This window comes from Pholis gunnellus (genome assembly GCF_910591455.1).
Source record: "Pholis gunnellus genome assembly, chromosome: 7".
Taxonomy (NCBI): Eukaryota; Metazoa; Chordata; class Actinopteri; order Perciformes; family Pholidae; genus Pholis; species Pholis gunnellus.
In genome coordinates, this window is record NC_136533.1 from 13,886,015 (window position 1) to 13,910,287 (window position 24,273).

The window sequence follows — 24,273 nt, forward strand, 5'->3', positions numbered from 1 at the left end:
ATAAGCAGCAGAGTGTGGATTTACAGACCTGCCCTGTTCTTTCATTCAGCCAATGTGTCAGTGGAACAGGTGTGGTGTATCAAGCTGCATATGACTAAACATGAATGCTATGATAATTTCCAGAGCTATTCCCTGAAAAATGGACCGTGTTTCCCTTCATGTGCATGAGAGCATGCATCTGCGTATTGTGTGCGTATGCACTGGCAGGAAGCTAATCAAATGAAAAACATTCCACATTAATGTGATTTATTAATGCTGTGTAGCCAAATTCTGATCTAGCGGATCGTCAGCAGAGGAATGAATCTATTTCAATTCTAACGATACATGCCACGGGCCCCAGGATGTGTTGTTTTCCTCTTTGCTGACAGCTTGTGTTCTTCTATTCTGCCCTAAGGGATTGTGGGATTGAAAAAGTCTGCTCAAGTTTTAGTGTGAATGATGTATGTGAACACGGTATCTCGTTAGAATAAAATCTGTACGGTGTAAGTAAGATATCAAGAGAACAAGCATTAGATGACACAATCTTTGTATCCTCGTAAAAAAATAAATCATAATTTAGTGAATAAAGTGGCCACGTCATATAGTTCATAATCTTGGTAAAAAGGATATCTGAAAAACATGTTTCTCATTAAAGTGTTTTTTCCTGTTTCTGCATGTCAGTCGTCATGAGGTTTCCTGTCAGGATGGGTCCAAATTTAAGTGAATTCAGCCCTAAGCTGGCGGTTGCTGTGGCTGCATAAATGTCTTATCCCATCGACTTTGCTATTTTACAAAGGTCATATCTTATGTAGTGGCATTTCCCAAAGTCAGAGATTACGTGAGACCTTGATTCTACAATATGTTGGAAACAATGAATGCTTTATACACACACACACACACACACACACACACACACACACACACACACACACACACATGCACATTCAGGTGACCTCACGCCAGTCACCTCATGATTGATTACCAGCCTCGGGCTATCCCTATGTCTGAACTTCCTGGTTTTTAAGTCTTGCTTCCTGCGAGGATCGCTGCTTTTTGTGATGTGATTAACTCACCCGTATGAGGTCATGATTCATGCTGGGGTCTTCAGACAGGTAGAGGTTAGACCAGAGATTGGAGACAGTTTACCAGGTGGTCTGGCTTAGAGGGTGAGGAGGCTAAAAGGTGGGGTTGAGAGGGCTGGAGGAAAGCCACTGGTTGTTTGTTGGGGTTTAAGGTTAAGGTCTGGTTTGAGGCCAGATGAACGGTAGGTTGGGCTTGAAAGGGCTATCCGTTTCCTTGATGGGAAAAGAGTTAGTAAAAATGTGGAGCTTTTCAGTTTATTAGTGTCTTAATTAAGATGGGAGGAACCTCCAGAGCTTGTAAAACAGTTTGAGAATCTTGGAGAAATTTGATGGAACTGTTTTACATTGATGGAAACATTATTATTTGCTTATTTACTGAGAGTAAGAAAAAAACTGAATACCACGCTCATATATATCATATATACATATCTGTATGTTATTTATTTATGAAGCTATAGCCAAGAGACAGTTAGTGTAACTTAGCATGAAGGCTGAAAGCAGTGTGAAACAGCTAGCCTGGCTCTAAGCACCTTTAACACAATATATCTTATTTGTTTAATCCACTGGAAAACTAAAGTATAATAACTTGTAGTTATTAATTAGTGGAAGGATAGCTGTTTTATATTTAGCCGTATAGACATCATAGTGATATTGATCCTCTCAACTAATTCTCAGAAAGAAAGTAATACGTATGTTTCCTAAAATGTCAAACTATTCCTTTGAACTAAATATGTTCACAGATATAAATATATTTAAGGTTGCCTTACTCATTAGCATTTTGTGTCTTATTTCTTAATATCCTGAGAATCGATGAGAATCACAAAGCTTCCTTCTTTCAAATAAACACACATAGAGTATGTCCACCATATGTAGCTTCCTCTTTTCTGTCTGTCCATCTCTTTCTTGAAACCCAATGCCCCCATATGACCCTGTTAGCTTGCTAATTGTGTTCCTTCCGTTTATAACCATATGGTATTGGTTCCAGTTGCACTGCTCCAATCTAATGAGCAATCCCATGCGGGAAAAAATAAAACCCTTTAGATTTATAACCGGCTCCTTCTAGTGATTGTATGGAATGACCCTTGTGATTTAAAAAGGTTAAAATGTCAGTGCAAGCTGGCACAAACTGAGCTAATGGCCATTACCGCAAATGAAAAGCAGATAAAAAAGGTTTCATTTTCCAAACTTCATCACCCCTTTCTCTCCTCTCTCTTTATTGCCCATTTCTCTTGTTATGGATGTCAAAGTCGGATCGCTTACTTAAAGGGCCCAGACTCCCAAGTGGTACCAATACACAATCAGTCTTCAGTTACAGGAATGTATTCATACATCAGGATTACAATATAATATGATCACCAAGCAAGTAGCAAGGACCTTCCAAAGATGTGCCATGTTGCGTTAATAAACAAAAAACTACACTGGCTGAAATTCAGTTTGATTCCATATCTCATGTTGTATGCTGGCAGTGCTGAAGCTTCATCTTTTCAGGTTTATTCACACCACATATTTTCTATGTGCTTCCACACAGTATCCCATCTGTATTCACGCAATCAGCTGATCGAGATTATTGTTGCGCGACACAATTAGGTGTTACCAGCCTGTGACAGTGTTGAAGAGGGAGGTGCGCTTACATGGCGCAATAGAGAAAATGGTGCCGGAGAGTGAAATTCCTCGTTTAAAACATTGAGCTGCTACTTTTATCTGTCCCATATGCAGCCACACACACACAGAGACGCAGAGGCAACAATTTGCTTCCTGTGTCAGCACCAACACCCTGCAGGTTAATAAGCATCACTGTGGATGGAGACCCTGCCACTACTTCTAGCATATATCCCTGGCTTGTCCCAGTGCCACTTTCACTTCACAGTGAGTCATTGTACCAATCACTCCTCATTTCCTCTCCGACGAAGGCTTGAGCTGTGTGGTAGCAGCCAGAGTGCAGTATCCAGCAGCGTGACACAGCACTCATTATGGCCTAATGGAGGTGAAGGTGTTTTTATGGCTCAGTCTGGCCCATTCAGCCAGTCAGGTGCCACACAAGTCTCTCTCTGGGGGCCTTATTACAAGTGTCCTCACACAAATACTTACAGATACACACATACACATGCACCTGGCTTTACTCTCCCACCTCGCTGAGATCCTGGGGTTTTGCACCCTTCCACCCACAACTTTGTTATGTGCCTCCAATATAAGCCCCAATCGAACCACTGCAGTGGCATTGCTTTTATTGAAACTCCTAACTGCTGCAAATTGTTTCCAATTAGTCTAAATTGGTCTGTTAAATCTGAGGTTTATAGTGGAAGTAAGTGACTTAGTGAATCACCTCTGCATGTATATTGACCATATTAGTATTCAACTTCTTTGTAACGATGCTGAGGTTCCACAATTATCCGATTGTTTTGGTAATTGGGTGCTTAACTGCTCTTAATTGTTCTTAATGGTTTGAAATCCTGTAATAGAGTGAGTTGTGGCTTCCAACAGGCCAGCCAGCACCAGACATCAACGCTGAGTGTTTTCCAAAGTAAAGCGTAGATTAGAAACACACCTGAGGTAAGACTTTTGGGATATGGAGGTCACGCTTCACTGGCACGCACATTATTGTCAATATGTTCCTCTGAGACCTAATGAAAGTCATGTAAATGCTTCCTTTGTTATAATGAATAGGTGCAGAAATACAAGCCCAACAATAATTGGCTGAATGGGGGAGTCAGTGGTGCGGTAAAGAAGATTAGAAATAACAGCAGAGAGTTGATGCTGTAATTTGATCATATTGTGTCCAACTTTGGCTATGCTGGTATGTCTTTTTAAACTTCCAGTGAAGGGATGGCAGGGGGTACTTTGGTTCTCGATAATGTTGAATAAAATGACCAGAGTTTCTTGTATTTGTTGCCAGGATTCAACAACAACGACAACAGACAAAGAAAAGACAGAGAAAGGTCATTGGCATGCTGATGGTCTTCAAACCTGGTTGTTTACAGTACTTCACTGAGGTTATCGTAGAATCCATCTCCCTTTCTATTTTGTGCATTTTCTACTCTCTTGCTCTCCATACTCTTGCTCTTTATGCTTGAGTGACCACAATTACAAGCTGAAGCCAGCACAGGATGCGGCAGTGATTTCAAATGATTCATTTAGGGAATGCAGAGAGCTGACAAACTGAAACACATACTCCCACTGCAGCCCAGCATCCCACCCACATACACTAAAAAAGACTAAATGTAGAGCTGCACTAATACTGTAAATATCCCAAGCAGGTATTGATTGGGTACACTCATATTTCTTTCCAGAGAACCACATTAAAAAAGTTCCATAGCATTTTTTTTTCTATGGTTATCACACACAAGCATACTGGATTTTCTCACAGCCCTAACAACACTGTATACTCTGGCCTGTCAAATCTTGTCTCCATCTTTAAAGGCGACCTGTCTCGATGTTTCTAAATGTGGGACCACCTCAGGGGACGAGCCCCCCCCCCCCCCCCCCCCCCCCCCCCTCTGACTGAGTGAACTGTGATGTTTGATAAGCTTTGAGAATGCTGCAGTAAATTCAGCCAAGTTGGGCCACAGGCATTGCTATCTCTCTGTCTATCCTACCCCCGCTATTTGATGGCCTGAAGGTGTAGATATGAATCAGATGTCAACAATGTAGCAGCGAAAAAGGCGGAGATGGAGGGAGCTGCAACGGGAAGGTGAATAGGAGAGAGAATGAGCTAAGAATAACCTCTACCGTCCCCACTGGCACACAACAATTATGCCTCCTGTCTCCATTTCCTTTTCCTGCTGCCAACATCTGACCCTCTCTGATGACAACACACATTATAACCCCTACATGGCCAGAGAAAAACATAATGGCGTCAAGCCTATTCACTGACAGCTTTCTGTCTGTGTGCTTTTGTGTTGTCCCTTTTTATTCTGATTTGTATGATTCCTGCTGCGATATATCTAAAAAGAGCACATACTTGATACTTGTCTTTTCCATTTCTACCTGACAGAACAGGTGAAATGAGTTGTGAGATGTAGATACAGTTTAAATTCATTGGCTAACATCTTTGTTCAACACTTAGCAGTGACAGATAACGAGATCAGCAACTGAAACCCTCCTGTTTTTGAACCATTACTGTACATTTTGGATTTATTTTCCACAGTGGGAACAGCTGATCGAGGGAGGAGAAGGCTCCCTGATAAAACGACACATAACACAGCTGTGCCGTATCACACACACAAACACACACACATGACACTCGCAAACTACACAAGGGAGGATGTAGTTAAATGTGTTTCGTTCAAAGACTCGAAGACCATCTGAGGCTGTATGTCAGCCTCCTCCCCCGAAGGTCTAATTTACACTCTATCCTTCTATCATTCTCTCTTTCTGGTCTTCTTCTAGAAGTGCTATTGGCTTATCCGATGAGATCCACAGATGTTTATTTCACTAGAGAGGAATGTGAAGGCCCGTCAACATCTCAGACAGACGTCAGCTTAATTATTTAGTCTGGATATTGTGCCCCCCCCCCCCAAAAAAAGGACATTTTCACAGTTTGTTTGTCTGGATTTTACATGAAGGAAAGTACCTTTTTTGACATGTTGGAGTGATAGTAGAGGCCGTGTTCGGGTAAAAAAAAAGAAAGATCCACTGTCTATTCTGTAGAATACGGAGCTCAAGCTAACATCTGTGATCTGTGAGTTTAAATTTCTGTTACTCCCATTTCTGCTCATGATTTTTTACTTAGAATAACATTAATTTTTACAAGTCATGGCAAGATAAGAGCCATCCATTTCCTTGGACAGACACTCCCTCCCTCATAATCGGTACTTTCCTCCTGCACAGAAAAGATATATGCTAAAGAGAAAGTAATGCTGATATTTGCAGCTCTTCACATGGAAACATTCGCGGATCCCCTTTGCTTATTTCCTGCACAGAATCATTTCAGATACAGAAACAACCTGCTCCTTAAACAGTTCACAGTGGAATGCCATGTTCACCAGCTGTGTTTACACTTCTTGCATGGGTATGGCATTTTTGTGCTTTAGTGTTTAGTCTCTTTTTTTCTTTTTCTTTCACACAACATACCTCTTAGTGTCTCACACTTCCCCGATCCGTCTCTTCACCCAGCTGCTGAGCTGCCTTACGTCCCTTCTGTTTCCACTTTCAGGGCACTTCACTCTCACTGTAGAGCGTAATGCTCTCTAAGCCACAAAGCTGTGTTCCTGCTGAAAATAAATAAATAACCGCACGCTCAGACACTTGACAATCACTTACAAACTCAAAATATAAATAAACAAAATGGGGACAGAGAGGAAAACGTGAAATCCTGCGCCCACTTTCTACCTCTCTGGTTGTATGTTTTTGCTACAGTTGCAGTCTAATGGGCCTACGTGTTTAGTGTTTAGTGTTTACCTTTGGTGGTATGGCTGGTTGGTGAATTTTCTAATGTGTTTGTTAAAGTGTGTGTGTGTGTGTGTGTGTGTGTGTGTGTTTATGTTTTTGGAAAATGCATTTAATTGGGCTGTGGGTTTATTGTTTAGACTGCATAGCTGTGATGTTTGAAACTGATTGTTTGCCTCCCGTTTAATCTGGGAAACGTAGTCTGTTGGTGTTTTCTTTGGGTCACTGTGTGTGTATATTGGAGGGAGAGAGAGAGCACTCAATGTAGTGGCGACACATACAACTATTTTCCTGTATATGCTGAAGGTGTCCTGCATGTCTGAGACAATGAGGTACCACTTTATTTACTGCAAGTAGCCAGTTAAAGACATATATTCACCTGCTATTTATTAATCAACATTAATGCTTTGTGTGTATTTGTAGTCTGCTGCACTTCTGTATATTTGAATTTCCTGGGTGTGCTCAAAGTCCTTCCATGCTTGGTGACATGTCGTGTTGAGATCTAATTAATGATCCTTATCCCTAATCATTGATAAGTAAGAACCATTGATAATTAGCTCTGCTCCAGTTGTAGTTAGAGCACAAGGAGACTGGTGGCAGCTCATGTAATCAAGATAAGTCAAAATCAGTTCAAGTCTATTGGCACTAAAGCTTGGAGGCTTGCATGCATGTGTGTGTCCCCCACATTGAGTAGAGGCTCCCTGGGTGACCAAGCCTGGCCGACTGCCCTCTCGCTGGAGATCTTCACGATTACTTTTAGAAATTACTCACAGATTGCACTGCATTCTGTATCTTAACATGCACTATGTGTGTGAATGTGCGCAAGGCCCTCTCCCACATGAATACCACAAGCATGTAAGAAAAGCTGTTTCCTTCTGTAAACAATTGAGGACTGAGGACCTACTAATGGAACATTAATGCCCAAGTTTATACGAATTTCTGCACTCTCACCTCATTTCATTTCAGAGCGTTTCACCCGACTGGAGACTATAACTTCACCTTCAATGTTTTGATCAACTGCCAAGTGCTTTAACACAGCTTTAAGAGGATGAGACAGGGGATATGGACCAAACACTCTGATGTGAAATATTGGCCACTTACATACCCCAAACACATAATGTACATGTGAAAGTGTTTCCAATTTGTTAAGAGTTGATAATCCCTTAGAATGAGAGAAGATTGTGCATCCTTGTAGAGACATTGCTGCTGCTCCATAACTTCAGACACCTTAGTATTGCTCCTGATCTTCTCCTGTTTACATTTTAGCAATATCATCATAATTATATGGGAGAATAATCCTTCTGAAAACCACTAACTAACTATCTCACATTTCTGCAGCTTCCCACCTTATCCAGAGTGAACACTTGATCCTCCTTAATGGAGGATCAACTGGATAACAAAATTGTAGAAATGACTGGGGATTACGGGGCTATTCTTTGGTTTGCTTTCTCATGTCTTGCATTGCCAAATCCCCTCAGTTCACTCACACTCCATATATCAAGGCACAGGGATAAAAGAAACACAAAGCAAGCTACCATTGTGTAAGCAGTGGGAAGAATGTCATATGTGTGTAAGTGTGTCTTTGTGTGTGTTGTGCACACCAATACAACATACACGAGTTGATATATGTATAGACCGATGTTATAGTTGAACCATAATGAGAATTACTCTGCTGTATAACTTTCACTTTGTATTGCAAGGCTCAGCAGACATTTGAAATGGGCAAATATCTTTTCAAGAAGGCTGAACAATAGATGATCAACAATGTTGTCCTTGGTTCAGACATCTATTAGCTGCTCCTCACCCTAATTGGACGAATGGACTACTTGCTGTGCGGTCGTCGGTCTTTGCTCTTGATTTTTAAATAACTTGGCAGCTGTTCTGGGAACGTTGCCAAAAAACCTACCCATTAAAAACAGTTTCTCAATTGATTCACAACAAGAAAGAAGAAGTACATTGCTGTCAGCCTCGCATTGCTGTCAGCCTCGCTGTCCTTTTTGAGACTAGGACATTTAGAAAATGTTCAAAGGGGCTACAAAGAGTCACTTAACAACATTTGGGGATTTTGGGTTGCTGGTGTCCTAGGGGTTAAGATATTAACCATGAACTGCAATGTCGCTAAGTTTGAATCTGACCGAGGACCTTTGTTACCCATGCACCTCTCTCCCTCATTTCCTGTTATCCTGTTATGCATATATTAATAAATAGGTGCACAATATCCCCGGGGATGTGATCTAAGGGTTAAAAGGGCATTGTGCATTTCATCTCGACTTTAAGGCATACAACTACCCCCAAAATGATACATACAAACTATGGACATTTTCATAAATAGCAACTACGCATACTGTACTTTGGTAATAGAATGTGTTAGAATGTGTCTGAAGCTTGTGAAATGTATTCCTGTTTCTCACTCTAAAACAGTACGTCCCTTGGCCTGTAGCCCAGACTGAAAATTGTCACATTTTTGCTTTTCTTTGTCTCGAAAATTGGTCCTTGGGATGATAACTGGTACAGGGTAACCACACACACACACACACACACACACACACACACACACACACACATACACACACACACACACACACACACACACACACACACACACACACACACACACACACACACACACACACACACACACACACACACACAATACTTAGCACAACTCTCAGAAGGGATGGGGCAGGAATGGGATGGACAGCATGTGGTGCTTTACACAATGTATGTCATCAATGCTACTCATCACTAATGGCTTTACTTGTACGTGTGTGTGTGTGTGTGTGTGTGTGTGTGTGTGTGTGTGTGTGTGTAGGAGTGGGAGTTGTCCTGAGGAAGTGCACACCCTGACACTGAACCTCCCAACAGGCAGGGAGGACAACTGTTTTCACCTGTTAACCTTTAACCTAATCCTCTTAGGTAACTGGGACACAGTCACATCTGCTGAAGACACACCCAGAGCTGGAGCAGCAATAGGTTAATTACCACCAAAGTGCAACAACAAGCTTATCCCATCTCTCTTCATGAGTCACTAAAACTCTCTTTTCTGAATCCAACATTACAGCTCTCATCTTAAATGAATGTGACCTCTGTGTGTACTTGCCTCTGACCCTTCCACAACGTCTGCTGAGGGAGAAAAAGAAAAGTTGTGTGGATTTGGACTGACTCATGTCTGTGTGTACATCTATGAGAGCGCCAAAGAAATCAATGTTTACTTGAAAATCAACCAGGGGTTTGGGACCGCACGCTCTAGTCTAAAAGACACGTGACCAAAGGCATCCCACCCAGCAGGATCTGCTGCCTAAAAGCCCAAATACAGCTGCTCTTTCCTCTCACCAGCACCCGAGGGAAACCCAGAGGAACAAAAACCAGGTTCAGAAGCATAATCAACATCGGCTTTGACTGGACATATATGCTGACATATTCAAACTTCACCATGATCAGATTATCTTAGCATGACACACATTTTCATGATCACATTCATTTGAGTCACAACTGGAAAATGAGTCATGCAAGGCCCTTTGTCTCTCCACCCTACTACATTCTAATATGTGTATATCATTATACTCCCACTTTAATCAATCAGCTCATTGTATCTTAAGCTAACCATTATAAAGAGCTATAACCTGTAATTAATGGCTTTATGATGCTTTTTGGATCAGTTATACGGCATTAGTGCAACTTTTGGGCTGTCAGTTTGTGAAAATCCCTCCAGTATAAAGTCTTTCAATAGACTGTGGAAAAAGGCTGGACCAGAATCTGCCAACTTGATAGATTGTCGTAAGAACACTTTAAAAAATGCTTTTCTATACTCTATTGTACTGTAATAGCTGATATGCATATCTTCTGGAATATCCATGTAATACTACTTTTGATTTCGTTTCTAAAAATTGAGATCAGTCCTCCGGGCAGCGGCGCAGATGCTGACGGCCCCTCCCCTTCTGCAGCAGCAGCAGCATAATTGGGAGTTTACCGCGTCTGTCTCTCCCGGGGCGAACTGCCACAGAGTAACCAGCCATCCAACACACACACAGAGTGCAAGAGTTCAAGAGCGCTAGCGTGCGTTTGACTACAATTAAGGGGAGTGGAAATATTTTGGGGGGGGGAGTATCAGTTTATTCATCCACTTTTATTTTGGTCGGGACGAAGTTGCGCAAGTGTGTATACTTTTGGTTACTTTTCACTGTGCGTCAGGCAATTAAGGAGAGTGACGCTGCTGTCCACAGCGTGGGCATGTGTTGCATGTGAGACACGGATCTGACTGCGCAGGTAAGATGAGAGCCGTAGAACTCTGAGATACTGTTTACTTACTCAGCTATCGTCTTTCCCATCTGTTGCATTGTAGTAATTAACTTGCAAGTTTGTTATGTTGTCCAGATGACTGTTTTTTAACACAATAGGCTATCTTTCTGTGGATTTGTATCCCGTTGTAGACATGTTTAGCTCTAAATGTAAACATCTTGCTTTAACGTTGTTGTGGCTATCTATTATATTTTGATATTTAATATTTTCCAACTTTAAGTTCTGCAGAACAGCTTACCAAACGTCCTACATTCAACTCTTCAAACCCAGGATTGTATCTGTCTGTCTGATTTTATTTTGTCTGTCGACTTTTAAGAATCTCTGAACAGCTTTGTTTAATGCATGGGGACAAATTACTTCTTAGATTATGCAAGGAATGTTTAGATCATTTTATAATCCTATGAAGAAGTTGTATCAATCTGTAAAGAAAAAAGAATCCTTTTAAATTACTTGTATTGTTAAAATCACCACTATGTGTAATGCATGCTATTCATCAGGCAGCACCAATGTGTTCCTGAAATGTGCAATTGAATGTGACTTAAACAGCCAAGTGTTTTTTGACAATCCAAAATATGCATCAGTAGTCCACTGAGTGATTAACAGTGCATTAATCAGTGGACATATAGTTGCTTTACTTGTGGAGCTCAGCTCACTGCCATGTGTGTATTTCTGTGGTTTACTGTGCAGCATATAGGAATGAAAAAGAGTCATGTGGCTTTCGCGGTTAGTTATTTGATCTTTCCCCTACCTGTATATCTAAGTTCTCAAAGACCCACTCTCCACTTACTGCACTTTTAAAGGTTTATCTAACTCCCTACAAGGCGCTTTGGGTTTGGGGGGTGTTGTGAGTGAGGCAAATAAACTATTGAAAGGGAGGCAGAGAGATGGAAGTTGTGTAGATATTGATTTCTCTGGCAGAGTTTCAGGGCTTTCGATCAGCATGCCTGAGGAAAATAAATTATTTCTGCTTCGGGCCACATAAAGACAACTCAGAAAATCTTGCCCGATTTTCTCCTTGAAACATTGTCCAATCGTTACGTCACTGAAGTGCAGTCTGCTGTATACACAGCAGCAACTGCAGATGGGGCAGGCTGAGAACTGCTGCTGAAATCACAACCTGGACATTTATGCAAGTGATCTTTGAAAACTTTAAAGGCACTTTTGAAAAGTGACAGCATACTTTGAAACGGTATTCCATCTCATTTCTGTGCGAGCTCTGATATGGTCGGGATTGCATTTCATAATAAGTTATGATGTGAGTCTGGTTGAAGGGTTTTGGTGGTGTATGCGGGTTCCTTTGTTCATTGTATCACTTTAAACCCACGCTGTGCTCACCCTGAGCCTCCTGTTTGCTTTAATTCACTCCTGTTCTGTATTGCTTGTATGGTTTGATCCAACATTACCCTTAAAATCACAGCAACGTTATTCGGCTGTGTTTTGAATGGCCTACATCACCATTCCTGTGCTCTGTGACAATGTCCTGCCGTTCACGGCGAGGCCTTTTCCTGGACAGCGATGAAAATGGAAAACGGAAAGAGTTATTTCTCAAAACTCAACAGGTTTTGGGTGGAAGGCTTTATTAAAACATACTTGTAATGCTGCACACTAGCCTAGCCTTATACGGTCATGTTTCCAGAATCCTTCAGCGAACGCGGTCAAAGCAGTTAAGGCACCTTTACTGCAGTGGCGATGTTAGAGAGTCTACAACGGCTAGGTGCCAATGACTTGCAGACAGACAGCCTGGCTGGGTTTGCCTGCCCTGCAGCTCTGTGGCCTCTGTTTCTACTGAACTATACTGGAGCTGGTGTGGGGATAACGGCATTACAAAAGCCTTCCCAGGACTGAGAAAGAACAATTACTTACTTGGTTACTTCCCGCATTTGTAGAAGACATTAATGCTCTTGAGAGGAGTTGTTGCATGGCGTACATGGGTGAACCCTTGTATCCTCGGGCCATCAGGAGACAAGTAAGAGCACTTACAACTGTCAGTCACTGTTTTCATGCCCTGTTGCTCCCATCTGGCTACCTCAGGATGGTATAGGCTTACACGCACACATATGTTCATACATGCAGACACTCATCCACATTCAGAGTTGCACGTCGGGGTCATGGCTTGTTCAGCATGTGTAGAGTTACACGTTGTGTTGTCCCTTATCAACAAACCTATCGGCATGTTTATCTAAATGCTGTTGTCTCAGTTACATGGTTGCTTTATCAGTTTTGAATAGCCTCTCAACTGTTTCCATTTTATGTTTTTCCATTTCCGCCCCCTCTATTGAAAAGAGTAAACCACAGATATCACGGTATCACTTCCCGCCCTTGCGCTCCCAACTTTCCTTTCACCCTGGTGTGATAGCAGACCTGACCTTGCACTGTCTCGAACCTGTGGGCTCCGTCTTCCATCGGCAGATTGGTGGATTAAACTGCAACATTAAACATAAAGCAAGTCTTTAACAAAGGCGGCACAAACACTATTCTGTTTCTTTGGTGTATTTGGTTACCATATCAGCAGTTACCCAGAGTATTGACCCGTTTTTTATTTCAGATAACAGCTTAGGGAGGGACACAATGTGGACAGACGGGACCTCAGGGTTGGAATTTTATCCATCTCCACAGGTTGTTCTCCACAGACATACTCTTCACCGCCACAACGGAAGGAATTCCACTGGAATGTTGTCTCGTCCGGGCATTACCATTCACTGATTTCATGCATAGAGAAAAGTGTGGTTGTCATGAGATGTCTGTTATTTTTAACGTAGTGTTGTGAATGTGTGCGGGACAGAGCCTGAATAATTCACTCTGAGAAATTCTCACGTAAACTCTTTTACTAGGGCAGTGGAGTTAAATGTCAGAGTCGTTTAGTTGTGTGAGAGGGGGCAATCTGTAATCAGACTTTTCTGATTTATGGGATTTATTAGCAGGTAAACGGCTGCAGGAAATACAGACTTTCCTAATGGCACAGGATCAAATGTTCTCGTCCATGGAGACATATCCGTACCTAACATGTTTTGTGCTATGCATTCATTCACTATTTAGGGCCAATTTACTGCTGCATTTTCAACTTCAAAGCCCATCTCAGTCTGTATGCTTGGATGATAACGTTTTCTGTAGAAGGGGATATTTTGGCAATTTATTTTGCATTCAATTTTATGAGGGATATGTAATTTCCCAGGAGATACACGTGCTGTGCTGATAGATACGGTGTTTCACTCAGATAAGGTGGGGTAATGTTTTTGGTTTAATCTAAAACGAATCACATTTTGCTGCCTTGATGTTTACTTTATGACCTGAGTAAACAAAATACAGAACAAATGAGTTAGTAAGTTCCCCAAAAGCTTTAGTGTAATAGTATGTAGGTTGAGGTTTTTGATGTCAATCCATAATAATCTTACGTCGCTGAAGTATCACATGTTTCATATTTACTTGCACTTTGGCAGTTAATTCTCAGCATACAGTTAAACACTATGAGAGCTGCACCCTGTGTGTGATGTGTTAAATTTGATATGTCAAAATAGTTTAAACTTCGAAGACACCAACCCTTCAGATCAATATAACTGTTTTTTATTAGCTGACTTTGGAGACAGAGCTGACAGTGCTTTGTTTCTCGAAGTCTCGTTATGGAAATAAAATATACCGCATGTTACAGTGCCAAGACATTTAGAGAAGGAGTGGTGCTCGTCTGTATTTGAGTAGTTTTGTGTTTCCTTCTTTACTGCCGACTATAACTGGAGTTATAGCCCACAGAAAAATGTTAATGCTCCTTATATGCTTCATAGTTTGTGTTGAATACAAACACAAACAGTGCGGCCTGGTGTCTGTCCTGTATTTTCCCTTTGAGACATGAACTCACACAGACTCACAAGAGAGTTACATGCTTGCTTGAATGCAAGGTTGAAAAAAAGATGATTGACTGTTGCCAAGAAAAACAAGCAATGTCTTGAGAGCTAGAAACAATTACCTATGTTGTTCTGCCAGGTCAGTGCCTGTGGTCGGGGAATAAAGACAAATAGCTGTGCTAATGCACTCTGTCCTGTGGAGATGGAGGGGTTTGATAGTAGTGTTCTCTACAGGGCACCAGGGTGTTGCTAAATGCCTCATTAGGGGTGGTCTCTCTGTGAGAATGCCCACGGCCAAAGCACTTCTTCCCCATCTGCTCCATGTCTGCTGACGACTTATGCTGGGAATATTGTTCTTCTTAAAAGTTCAGCTACTTAACATTTCTTACATAGCATCTTAAAAATAGATTTGAGATCACTTGTTAATCAATGTCTGCTGGTGAATGGTTGTCTTATGGTACGTATTCACTGTCCCAAACCAAAAAAAAAGTATATTTGAGGAGGAGACATCTATAAGATGCTGTATGTTTGGAGATCAGAAGCCAGCAGCCCCATATTGGTTGATATAGCTTTTGAATCTGTCACCATCGCCATCAGGATTGTTTCCCATCACCCCCTGCACCGTGTGCCGGCCATGCTGCCAAAGACAACAGGGACTCTAGCCGCCAGGAAACAGAGGTGTTAGCTTAACCCACATGGCACAAGCTGTCTGTGTTTTTTCTTTCACACCTCCCGCTCTCTCTTTGCATCTCTATTATTCACCCTTTTCACTTCCTTGCTATATTGTGTGACAATCCCCTGTTATTGGATGGAGAGTTTTTAATGCTCCTCTTCTAATACATGACCTTTCTCTTTTGTTTGGGGCCTATTCTTCTAGAGGAGCGCTGCACAGGCCTGTACTGCTGATAGATGTAGGCACTCAAGCGGTAAAGAGAGATACATTACTCGAACACTACCCACATGGGTGAAATCGTGTCACTGCTCCCCTGAAGATACTGCAGGAAGGATGAGCCCCACCACCAGCACTATCGCTGTCGCTCCCAAAGTGTGCAGAGACTGCGTTTGAACCGGCCCACTTTCTCACTCTCTTTGCAGATTGCCCATCCATCACGCGCCGCTCTATATCTGTATTTCTAACCCCGAAGGTGTGAAGGTGCCTCAATTTGTCATCTTAAGTAAACATCAGTCTGTTTATCAGGGTCTAATCCTCTCCGGTTTAAAGCTATGGGGGGGCTTGGATGGGTGCCACTTTGCCCTGATTCTACGTAATGAACTCAAGTTTCAAACACCAGATGCCAAAACTGGACTGGGAAAATAAATGAAGTGAAATGACTTGTACTTTTACAGCTTGTATCTGTCTGCCAGCATGCCATGCAAATCTGTGCGTGTAGGTGTGAATGAATGCATGTTCCCAGAGTGTTAACTTATATACGTATTTTCTTAGGCACTGCATAGACAATGTTTGGCCCAAACGGTGATCTTCTCTTGTCCATACGTCCAGTTCTTCCAACCGGAAGCAACATGCTTGGTTTCAGAATTTGAGATATGTGAGTGTGTTTGCCACATCAGAACTATTCATTTAGGCAGACATTGTTTATGTTGCCACTAGACAGTTCAATGTGTGTTTTCTGAGATGGGGAAAGAAGGAAAGTAATGAAGGAGATGTTGCAATAAGGTCAGAAGGGGGGGAGGCATTCTTTTGATGCATTCATTAATTTCTTCATTGATTACTTGGTTAATTAGTTGCTAGATGGCTGTGGAATGTGCAGGAATGCAGTTTTAAAAACACTGTTTATATTCATTTGGTACTTGGATAGGGTGATGCACTAAATACGGAACAAGTCTGATTAAGGGCGAGGTTATCATGAGGTAACGATGCATTCCAGTGGGGAACAATAAAGCACGTTTCTTGAGGTCAGTAACACACATCAGTATGTGTGTTCATGTGTTAAATTGCACCTGGTTAACAGTAAATCAGGAACAATTAATTAAAAAAGTAATTACGAAGATTCATAGATACCTATAAATAATTGGTTACGGTTCTTTGCGATAGTTCCTAGTTTCTGGCACAACCTGTTAACTGCTCTGCTGTTAATCTTCAGTTAATTGCATCTTCCTGATTTATTTCTTACTTGTTTGTTGATAAAAGGTGTTACCAAAGAAAACAACGTTCTCTCTGCAGACTCATTTGTTGCATGCCCTTCAAAACAGCCTTTGTATTTTGATGATCACGTGTGCATGTTTGAAAGAGCGTCGTTATATGCATATCGCATGTACGTGCAAGACTATTGCAAAATCAGCATCGATGAAAAGAGTAACCAAACCACAAATGTGTTTAAATGGACAACGTTTCAATCCCAGTTGGATGTTTGTCAGTTCAAGTGACTGCGATAGAAGCGTTGCCACATTTCCATATTTAAACATTTTAAAAAGTACCCCAAGATGTCCAGTTTTTGCCACAATGATTTCACTTGGTCCCGCGTTCAATTAGCACACATCGCTCTTGTTCTCCTCGCTTATTAGTGCCAGAAAAAAGAGCGAGGGTTCCCATGACTGTTCACTCATATGTGTCTCTTTCCATTGAGTGTGAAATAATGTGTGTGCTACACAGCTCTTTAATGCACTGTGAAGTCCCAGACAGGACTTGGTCCATTTTTTTTACAGAGCATAAAGGAGGAGCTGACAGGGTCATAAACCAATGCTAAAACTAATGACAAGTATCATTTAGCTAAAGAATTAAATGAGTTATCCAAGTCAAAAGAAGATAGAGGGGAGAGAGAGACTGAAAGAGGCATGGCCGAGTGAAAGATAGTAGAATGTTTTGTTAGCGGGACCTTTGTTTTGGGCAAACAGATTTAAAGGCAACACAAAAGGGAAGCCAGTGACAAGCAACAGCTGATGTAGGACGGGTAAAGAGAGGGGACATGCCTGTAGGGCTCCATGGTGAAATGACTGAATAGTCACAACAGAAACCTGTGTACATATCCTGCGCAAAGTTAGATGAGACACACACTCATGCACACACACACACACACACGCACACACACCTATGATTGCTCCTCCCTAGCTTGACTCTTTGCTCCCGTCTCCCTCCAGGTTTGCAGAAAAGGACAGAGTGAAAGCGGAACTAGAGCACTCCACACACCATGAAGAAAGGGGACTCTGGTAATCAGAGCCTGGATGAAGTTGGGGCTCTGCAGTGCATGCCTGGCAGTAATTATGGCAGCAAAGGGAAGAGGATTAAGGTACTATCCCATCCAGGGGTCCCATTAGTGGGATTGATGTTGTTGGCCACCCTCCCTTTTGGAGCAAGCATCAAACAAACTGTCCCCAGGGTCAAACTCAGCCAAAGAGGTAAGAAATACTGTTGATTTGACTTTTTATTTTATTGTTGTTACATGTTTACATTTTGAAATGTTCAGTATTGAAAAATAAAGTTTAAGTAGTTTTAGGCCATTATAGATATTTTATCTCTTGCCAACAACCTTCGTCATCAGTGCACTTTGTATTTAACATTTTCCTTCTGTAAGCGTTTCAGCCATTCAGTGTGCATCTTCAAAGACCATGTCTAGCAATGTCTTTGTCTCTTCCTTTAACGTTTCGTCTCCGCTGCAGTATATCTCTTGTGGCTCTGTCCACACAGCCAAGAGAGACAAGTGAAAAGAGAGATTCTTGACAGCATAACTCAGTTATGCTGTTAAAGTAAATGGTCTTTGAAACAACACTGTAAAGCAGAGCGAGAGATTTAAGATTCACTTACTGATCCATTAGCCCACTTCATAATTCCCTGTTTGTCACGTTTGATGGGCTCAAGAATGTTCCCTGGTGACTTTTTGTGAAACATGAACACAATCTATGAATCCTCTTATTGATATTTCCCTAATACACAAGCCTGCAGTGACTAAAATACGATGTTGTTGCAGTCCATACATTTCACGTTGATGCTCTCGGTCAATAGTGAAACTGTCGTGTGTATATTAGCCGGCCCCGGCAATGTGCACTGCGTCCATGTGTATAGTTTTGCGTCAACTGTTTACTTTGTGCCACCGGGGGAAAACTGAATTATAGCTCCCCTTAAAACCCATTCTAAACTCCAGGGCAAACTTAACTTCAAAGTCTCCATCCCCCTCATTGCTATACAAGAAACCACACAGATGAACTTCAGTCTTGCTCCATAAAATTGAATTCCCACTGCGACCTAAAAGTAAACTCACTCTGACTTCAACCTCCAAAAGCTCTCTTCTGGTCAAAGACTTCCAAAAACCATGGCTGGAAATAGATATGTCCTGAGTGTCCAACAAAAATATATGTAAGTAGCTGGAGGAATAATGATTGCTCAGGGACAGTGTTTACTCAGCAGTTAGGCGAGTATTTAGCGCTACAGTTTGTCTCATTTTGTTTGTTCCAAATCAACCTTTTGATAAAATAAAGCAGTTCATCATTTCATATATGATTGCAGTTTAATGGGGCCATATATACTGTATATATATATGTGTGACAACTGTTTTGATACTCTGTCAGGGTGTGTCTCTTGGCTTAGACGATGAGCACAGTTGACCGAACTTCACTGCTCATTCAAGAGGCCATCCGACTGGTGGTTCGCTTTGTAGCTTAGATTAACAACAAACACTTCGTCACTTCCAACCCTGTTGCACAGATCATACACACTTATTGTCATCATCTCATCAGTGCACACTCTTCAAGAAGCAACAACACCCAGCGGTGATCACTCTTTTCAAACATCGCATCGCCCGCCTGTGAAAGCGCCGCTGACCTGAGTGATGGGTGAAAAGATCAAAGTGAAATCATCTGTGATTGAGTGAACACCTCCAAAAACAACTTGCCTTCTACTCCAAACTTATGAACTCCCGTCTGAAAAACACATCTCAAGTTCAAGTTTGGTCCAGAGTCACAACACAGACATTGTGGCCTTCTGCCAAACGAGAAGTGAAATCATCTGGCATAAATATTTGGAATATGCTGCACATTCAGATGGTTGTTATGCCTTTTGTTTTTATGTTTACATGTGAGCAAAAAGACAAAGCTACACCACATGCCTTACAGGCCTGTATTACTCAAAAGCTACGGTTTATTAGTCATATAGTCATAAAGTAGAAAGACGCTTTATTGGACATGTTTTTTCTTGTAAACAGTTTCTCAATACCTAACCTCAATTTAGTGAATAGATGTGTTTAGTAACAGCAAATCAAAACACATTTCAGTGATAAATCTGGCTGTTTGTTGGTTTCTTTATTTATGAGTTCTTATTAACATTACTGGCTGTGACATTACTCTATCTCTTCTGAAACCATGGACAGCACATCCTACACTCCATATTAATAATGGCAGACTGAGACTGTGATCGTGCAACCTGAAAGCAGCAGCCTCATCTCAGCTAGCTTACATTCAGAGTCCAGTGATCAGTGTAGGTACTTCTAGTGAATATATTTAATTTATATAGTATCCTAGAGCTTAAAGTTATAGCTAATCAGCAGAGAGTTAAACCTTTGGCAGTGAGCCAACAGGTGGATGTCTTACTTAAATAAATGTGTGGATGAGAGTGCCTCGGGGCTCCAGCAGAGGAGCTAATCAGGAGTTGTTAAGGGTGATGAGGAGTTCTCTTCTCTGGAAAAATGGTGCGGAGCACTATTGGTAAGCGGCAACAGCTAATCAGGCTGTTTCTGTAGACTCAGCGCTACGTGTTTACGGAGCAGATTATCGTTAGCCAAGGGCTAGCAGGCCTAATCTCTCTGTGAGGTTCAGCCTGCTGGGGGTTGGAGTGTGTGTAGGGGTGGGAGATATGAGCATGTGGGGGTGCTGCGTGTGTGAGCTTGTGTATAGGAGGAGGTTTTAAGCAGGATTGCGTGGTGTGGAGGGGTCCTATAAGTTCAAATATTGAGGGTTGGTAACCTCTCCAATCCTTCACACCAAGAGGGTAATCACAATGTCAATCCTTTCAGTCCCACAGGACTCCCCCACATTGAGCCAGTGTTTATTCAAAGCATGTTGCTGTACTGGGACACTGAAAAGAGCCTGGCGATAGAGGAGATTTCTTCAGATCAAGGAGATCAAGGACACAGTGCTGAGCTGAGAAAGTTTGTCAGTGCTCAGCTCCCAGAAATGGTAGCTCGGAGTCCAACCGACACTAACACAATGCACAGCCTGTTGATGGTATATATTGACTCTTTACATACAGTTTTTAAAAAATGCTACCACTATGAATCATGTAAAAGCCAACAGCAAACTATACCATCATCTAATGGGTGAGGAACAGGTATTCCACCTGCTCTTATCACATTCTAATCTCACGTTACCCGTGACAGGCGTATGGTGCAGCCACAGCTCATGTTTAGGAAAATATTCAGTCATCTGCAAATGAAGTCTAGTCAGGAAAGTGTCGGTATGGAGACAGGTAGTTTTTAGAAAAAGTAAACCTGCCACCTCCTTCAAAAGAGCTGCTTTTAAACGGAGAGGTGTCTTCATGGTTAATGCGGTAGCTATGAAAATACCCTGAGGAAGATATCTGATAATGCATCCACTAAAGTAGTGTTCTGGTACTGTATCTCTTCTCTATCAGCATGTGTAGCTAAAGTGTTGAACCACTGAGGATTAGGCAAGTTTCAGGTCAAGCCAAGACATGTTTGTTTTTTTACTAGAAGAGGAAACCCAGTGCTTGTCTTTAGGATTGTGGTGTGTACTGTGTGAACTGAAGAGAATAAGTTAAGCTTGACAGCGTAATCCTGCTGACATTTTTTTCCCCAACATACTGTAATTCAATGCTAGATGGTGCATTTTAAATTGTAAGCGCCATGAATACACTGTACTGTGTGGATGTATTAATTCCTTTGTTTGTATCTATGTCTGTCTGTCTCTCTCTCTCTGGACCAGAACTGCTGCAAGCCGGCAGTGTGTCTCTGTTTATGGGACCCTCTGATGGCCTGCACTCCCACTCGCTGCTGCTGGACGAGGAGAGGGGTCGTCTTCTGTTGGGAGCCAGGGATCACATCTACCTGCTTGACCCTGACAACCTGGCCAGAGCCCCAAGAAAGGTCCACTATGCTGCGAAGAGCACTGAAGAATGTGCACATTATATACACAGTGGAAGAGAATTTAGTGCAGTAAATAAACAGCGACTTTTGAGTTTGTAGCTGTTCAGGCCATTTGCTATACTTGAGAGGTTGTTTAGATAGACATTGAAGTGACTCCAAGTAAGATTTAAGAATCCTCACACCCTCTGACAGGAGGATTGTGCTGTTAGAAATTCAAGTTTGAACAGGAGATGGAGTTTCTCCTCCATACACAGTAAGTGACCCACCCTGCAGACATCCAAACTCATACTTGGAGTCACTTGAGACATCCTAACGACCTTTCTTATTTGCTGCGAGCAGCCCATTATTATAGAGACAGCCCGTGCTTCAGCTCATGACACTTATATCTGTCTTGCCATTAATTGAGGTGATGTAAGGTATTTCTTTTCCATTACGGTGTTGCTAAGTTGAAATGAACTCAGCCGTGTATTGTTTTAGAGAAGAGCTCACCTCTCAGTCAACAGCAGTCTGAAACTGTCTGTCTGGCGAGGTCAGGGTCATCATGGTGGAGGGGACACGCACACACACAAGTACGCAGACATACACAAGAGTATGCACGCTCACACTTACACAAACACATAAATGCATTTGGACGAATGCCATATGTTAAAGTTTGTAGCTGTGAGTGTGTGTTTATGCAGCTGAAATTCATCCACAAGTGGGACGACAGTGTGTATATTTGATTTTTATCTGGTTGTTTTAACTCTCTCAAAGTGTTGCCTTTTTGTTGCTTTTCTGGTTATTGATACTGATGCCAGGGAGATATGCACCAAAAAGCTAATTCTATCTGACCTCTGGGATCAGCCCCTGACAGTGACTATGATCTAGAAAAGCAATCTTTGCGTTTCACTTAATGAAGAAGCATACCTTGAAAAGGGACCCTTAGGCTCTAAAACACAATCGAATGTTCTGCTAGCAAACATTCTATTTGGTTTTACCTTGATTTTCAGGCGATAGCTGCTATGTTGTAAACTTTTGACCACAGTCTTTAAATAACCCAATATGCTGTGGTAAAACAAGGCCACTGATCACTTTATATTCTGGCTTTCAAAACCAGTTTAAGCCCTTCACAAGCTCCACACCGTACTCAGTCAGCACATCACGTTGTAACACTGTTTTTCTGTATGAGTTCCTCGGTGGCATGCAATAATTTGGGATCATGAGATGTTTTAATATGTGTGCTGGTGTGTTTGCATGCGTATTCGGGCTCTGTGGTACCATGAATAAGTTTGGCGATAGCTCTCCTTAGTAGGATTTAGGGGAGGTAACACGCTAAGCACATAAGCCTGTTATAACACATGTGTGAACATGGTGTGGTCCATTGAAGGCACACTGGATGTTGTTCGTCCATTGCGCTCTCTTACCAGCACCTGGAGATGTTGATTATTCTACAACTGAGATCAGTTGTTCAACAATCCCCAAAATGTAGTAGTAGAATACAAAATGGGAAATAACTGAAGAAAAAACTAAAATGTTTAGGGTGAAACAGAAATCTAGAATAATTACGGTAAATATTATGGTGAATAATATTGTGTTTTTAAATGGTATTTGATAGAGAACCAATGCCTGAACTTTTATGGCAGTTTGCTTCCGAGTTGAGGGGCCCTGATGGCAAAGACCTGGGCCCCTCTTGTTTTTAGCCTTTAAAAGTCACTAAAAGGACATTCTGGAGGATCTTGGGCTGCACTTAGGCTCATATCAGGTTGGGGGGTCAGGAGCTTACTCAGTACCCTTTAAAGTGATCCATATAATCTTGTATTCCACTCTAAAGTGCACAAGTAGCCAGTGTAGAAATGCAAAACACAAGTATTGTGACTGGCATACTACATAATGAGATGTGACGTTTTTCCTCCTTTTATTTCATTAGATTCACTGGCCTGCTCCCAGAGACAGAGTCGATATGTGCAAACTGGCAGGCAAAAATGCAAATGTAAGTTCTTCTAAAGAAAGTCACCTCTGTACTGTCCTGTATTGTTGCTATAATATACAGTTTAATCAAACTTCTTTTAATAGTTGATCACTGCTCTTTTTCTGTCGCTGCTTGTCCTAGTTGGAGTGTGCTAACTTTGTAAGGGTCCTCCACAACTACAATCGGACACATTTCTATGCCTGTGGGACAGGGTCCTTCCACCCCAGCTGTGCTTTCATTGAAGTCACTGGCCACAGAGAGGTAAAGTGGACATGAGTGAATCTCAGCAAGATAGCTGACACAAGTTCAGGAGTTGCATTTAACTTTGCAAGAGTTTTAATGTTATAACCATTTCGTCTCTCAGGATGGTGTTTTCCAACTGCTGTCTAGTACAGTCGAGTCTGGCAGATTGAAATGTCCTTTTGATCCCTTGCAGCCATTCACCTCAGTCCTCACAGGTAATACGAGCAATCACAACACACTCTGGCAGTCCTCTGCCTGCCTTATCTTTCGTGCACCAGAGTTTTATTGCTGCACAGCACCATTTACCCAGGAATAAATCAAGATTCACTTCAAGTCTCCACTGTTATTTGAGTACATTTAAAATACTGACTGAGGTAAGCCCATGAAATGGAAAAAGTTAAACAACAATGGAAATTGTCAAATGTTTTTTGGTTATGTTGTACATGTTGAAT

At 41.8% G+C, this 24,273-nt stretch overlaps 1 protein-coding gene across 1 annotated transcript in view; it reads left to right on the forward strand.

Annotated features, from left to right (window-relative positions):
- Nucleotides 1–10,606: 10,606 nt before the first annotated feature.
- Nucleotides 10,607–24,273, forward strand: part of sema3d (sema domain, immunoglobulin domain (Ig), short basic domain, secreted, (semaphorin) 3D) — a 29,955-nt gene continuing 16,288 nt past the window's right edge. The window contains exons 1-6 of the mRNA XM_079162658.1: nucleotides 10,607–10,712; nucleotides 17,678–17,935; nucleotides 21,470–21,630; nucleotides 23,537–23,599; nucleotides 23,720–23,839; nucleotides 23,943–24,036. Of these exons, the coding sequence (XP_079018784.1) occupies nucleotides 17,728–17,935; nucleotides 21,470–21,630; nucleotides 23,537–23,599; nucleotides 23,720–23,839; nucleotides 23,943–24,036 (646 nt within the window). The 5' untranslated portion in view covers nucleotides 10,607–10,712; nucleotides 17,678–17,727. The remainder of the gene's footprint in view (nucleotides 10,713–17,677; nucleotides 17,936–21,469; nucleotides 21,631–23,536; nucleotides 23,600–23,719; nucleotides 23,840–23,942; nucleotides 24,037–24,273) is intronic.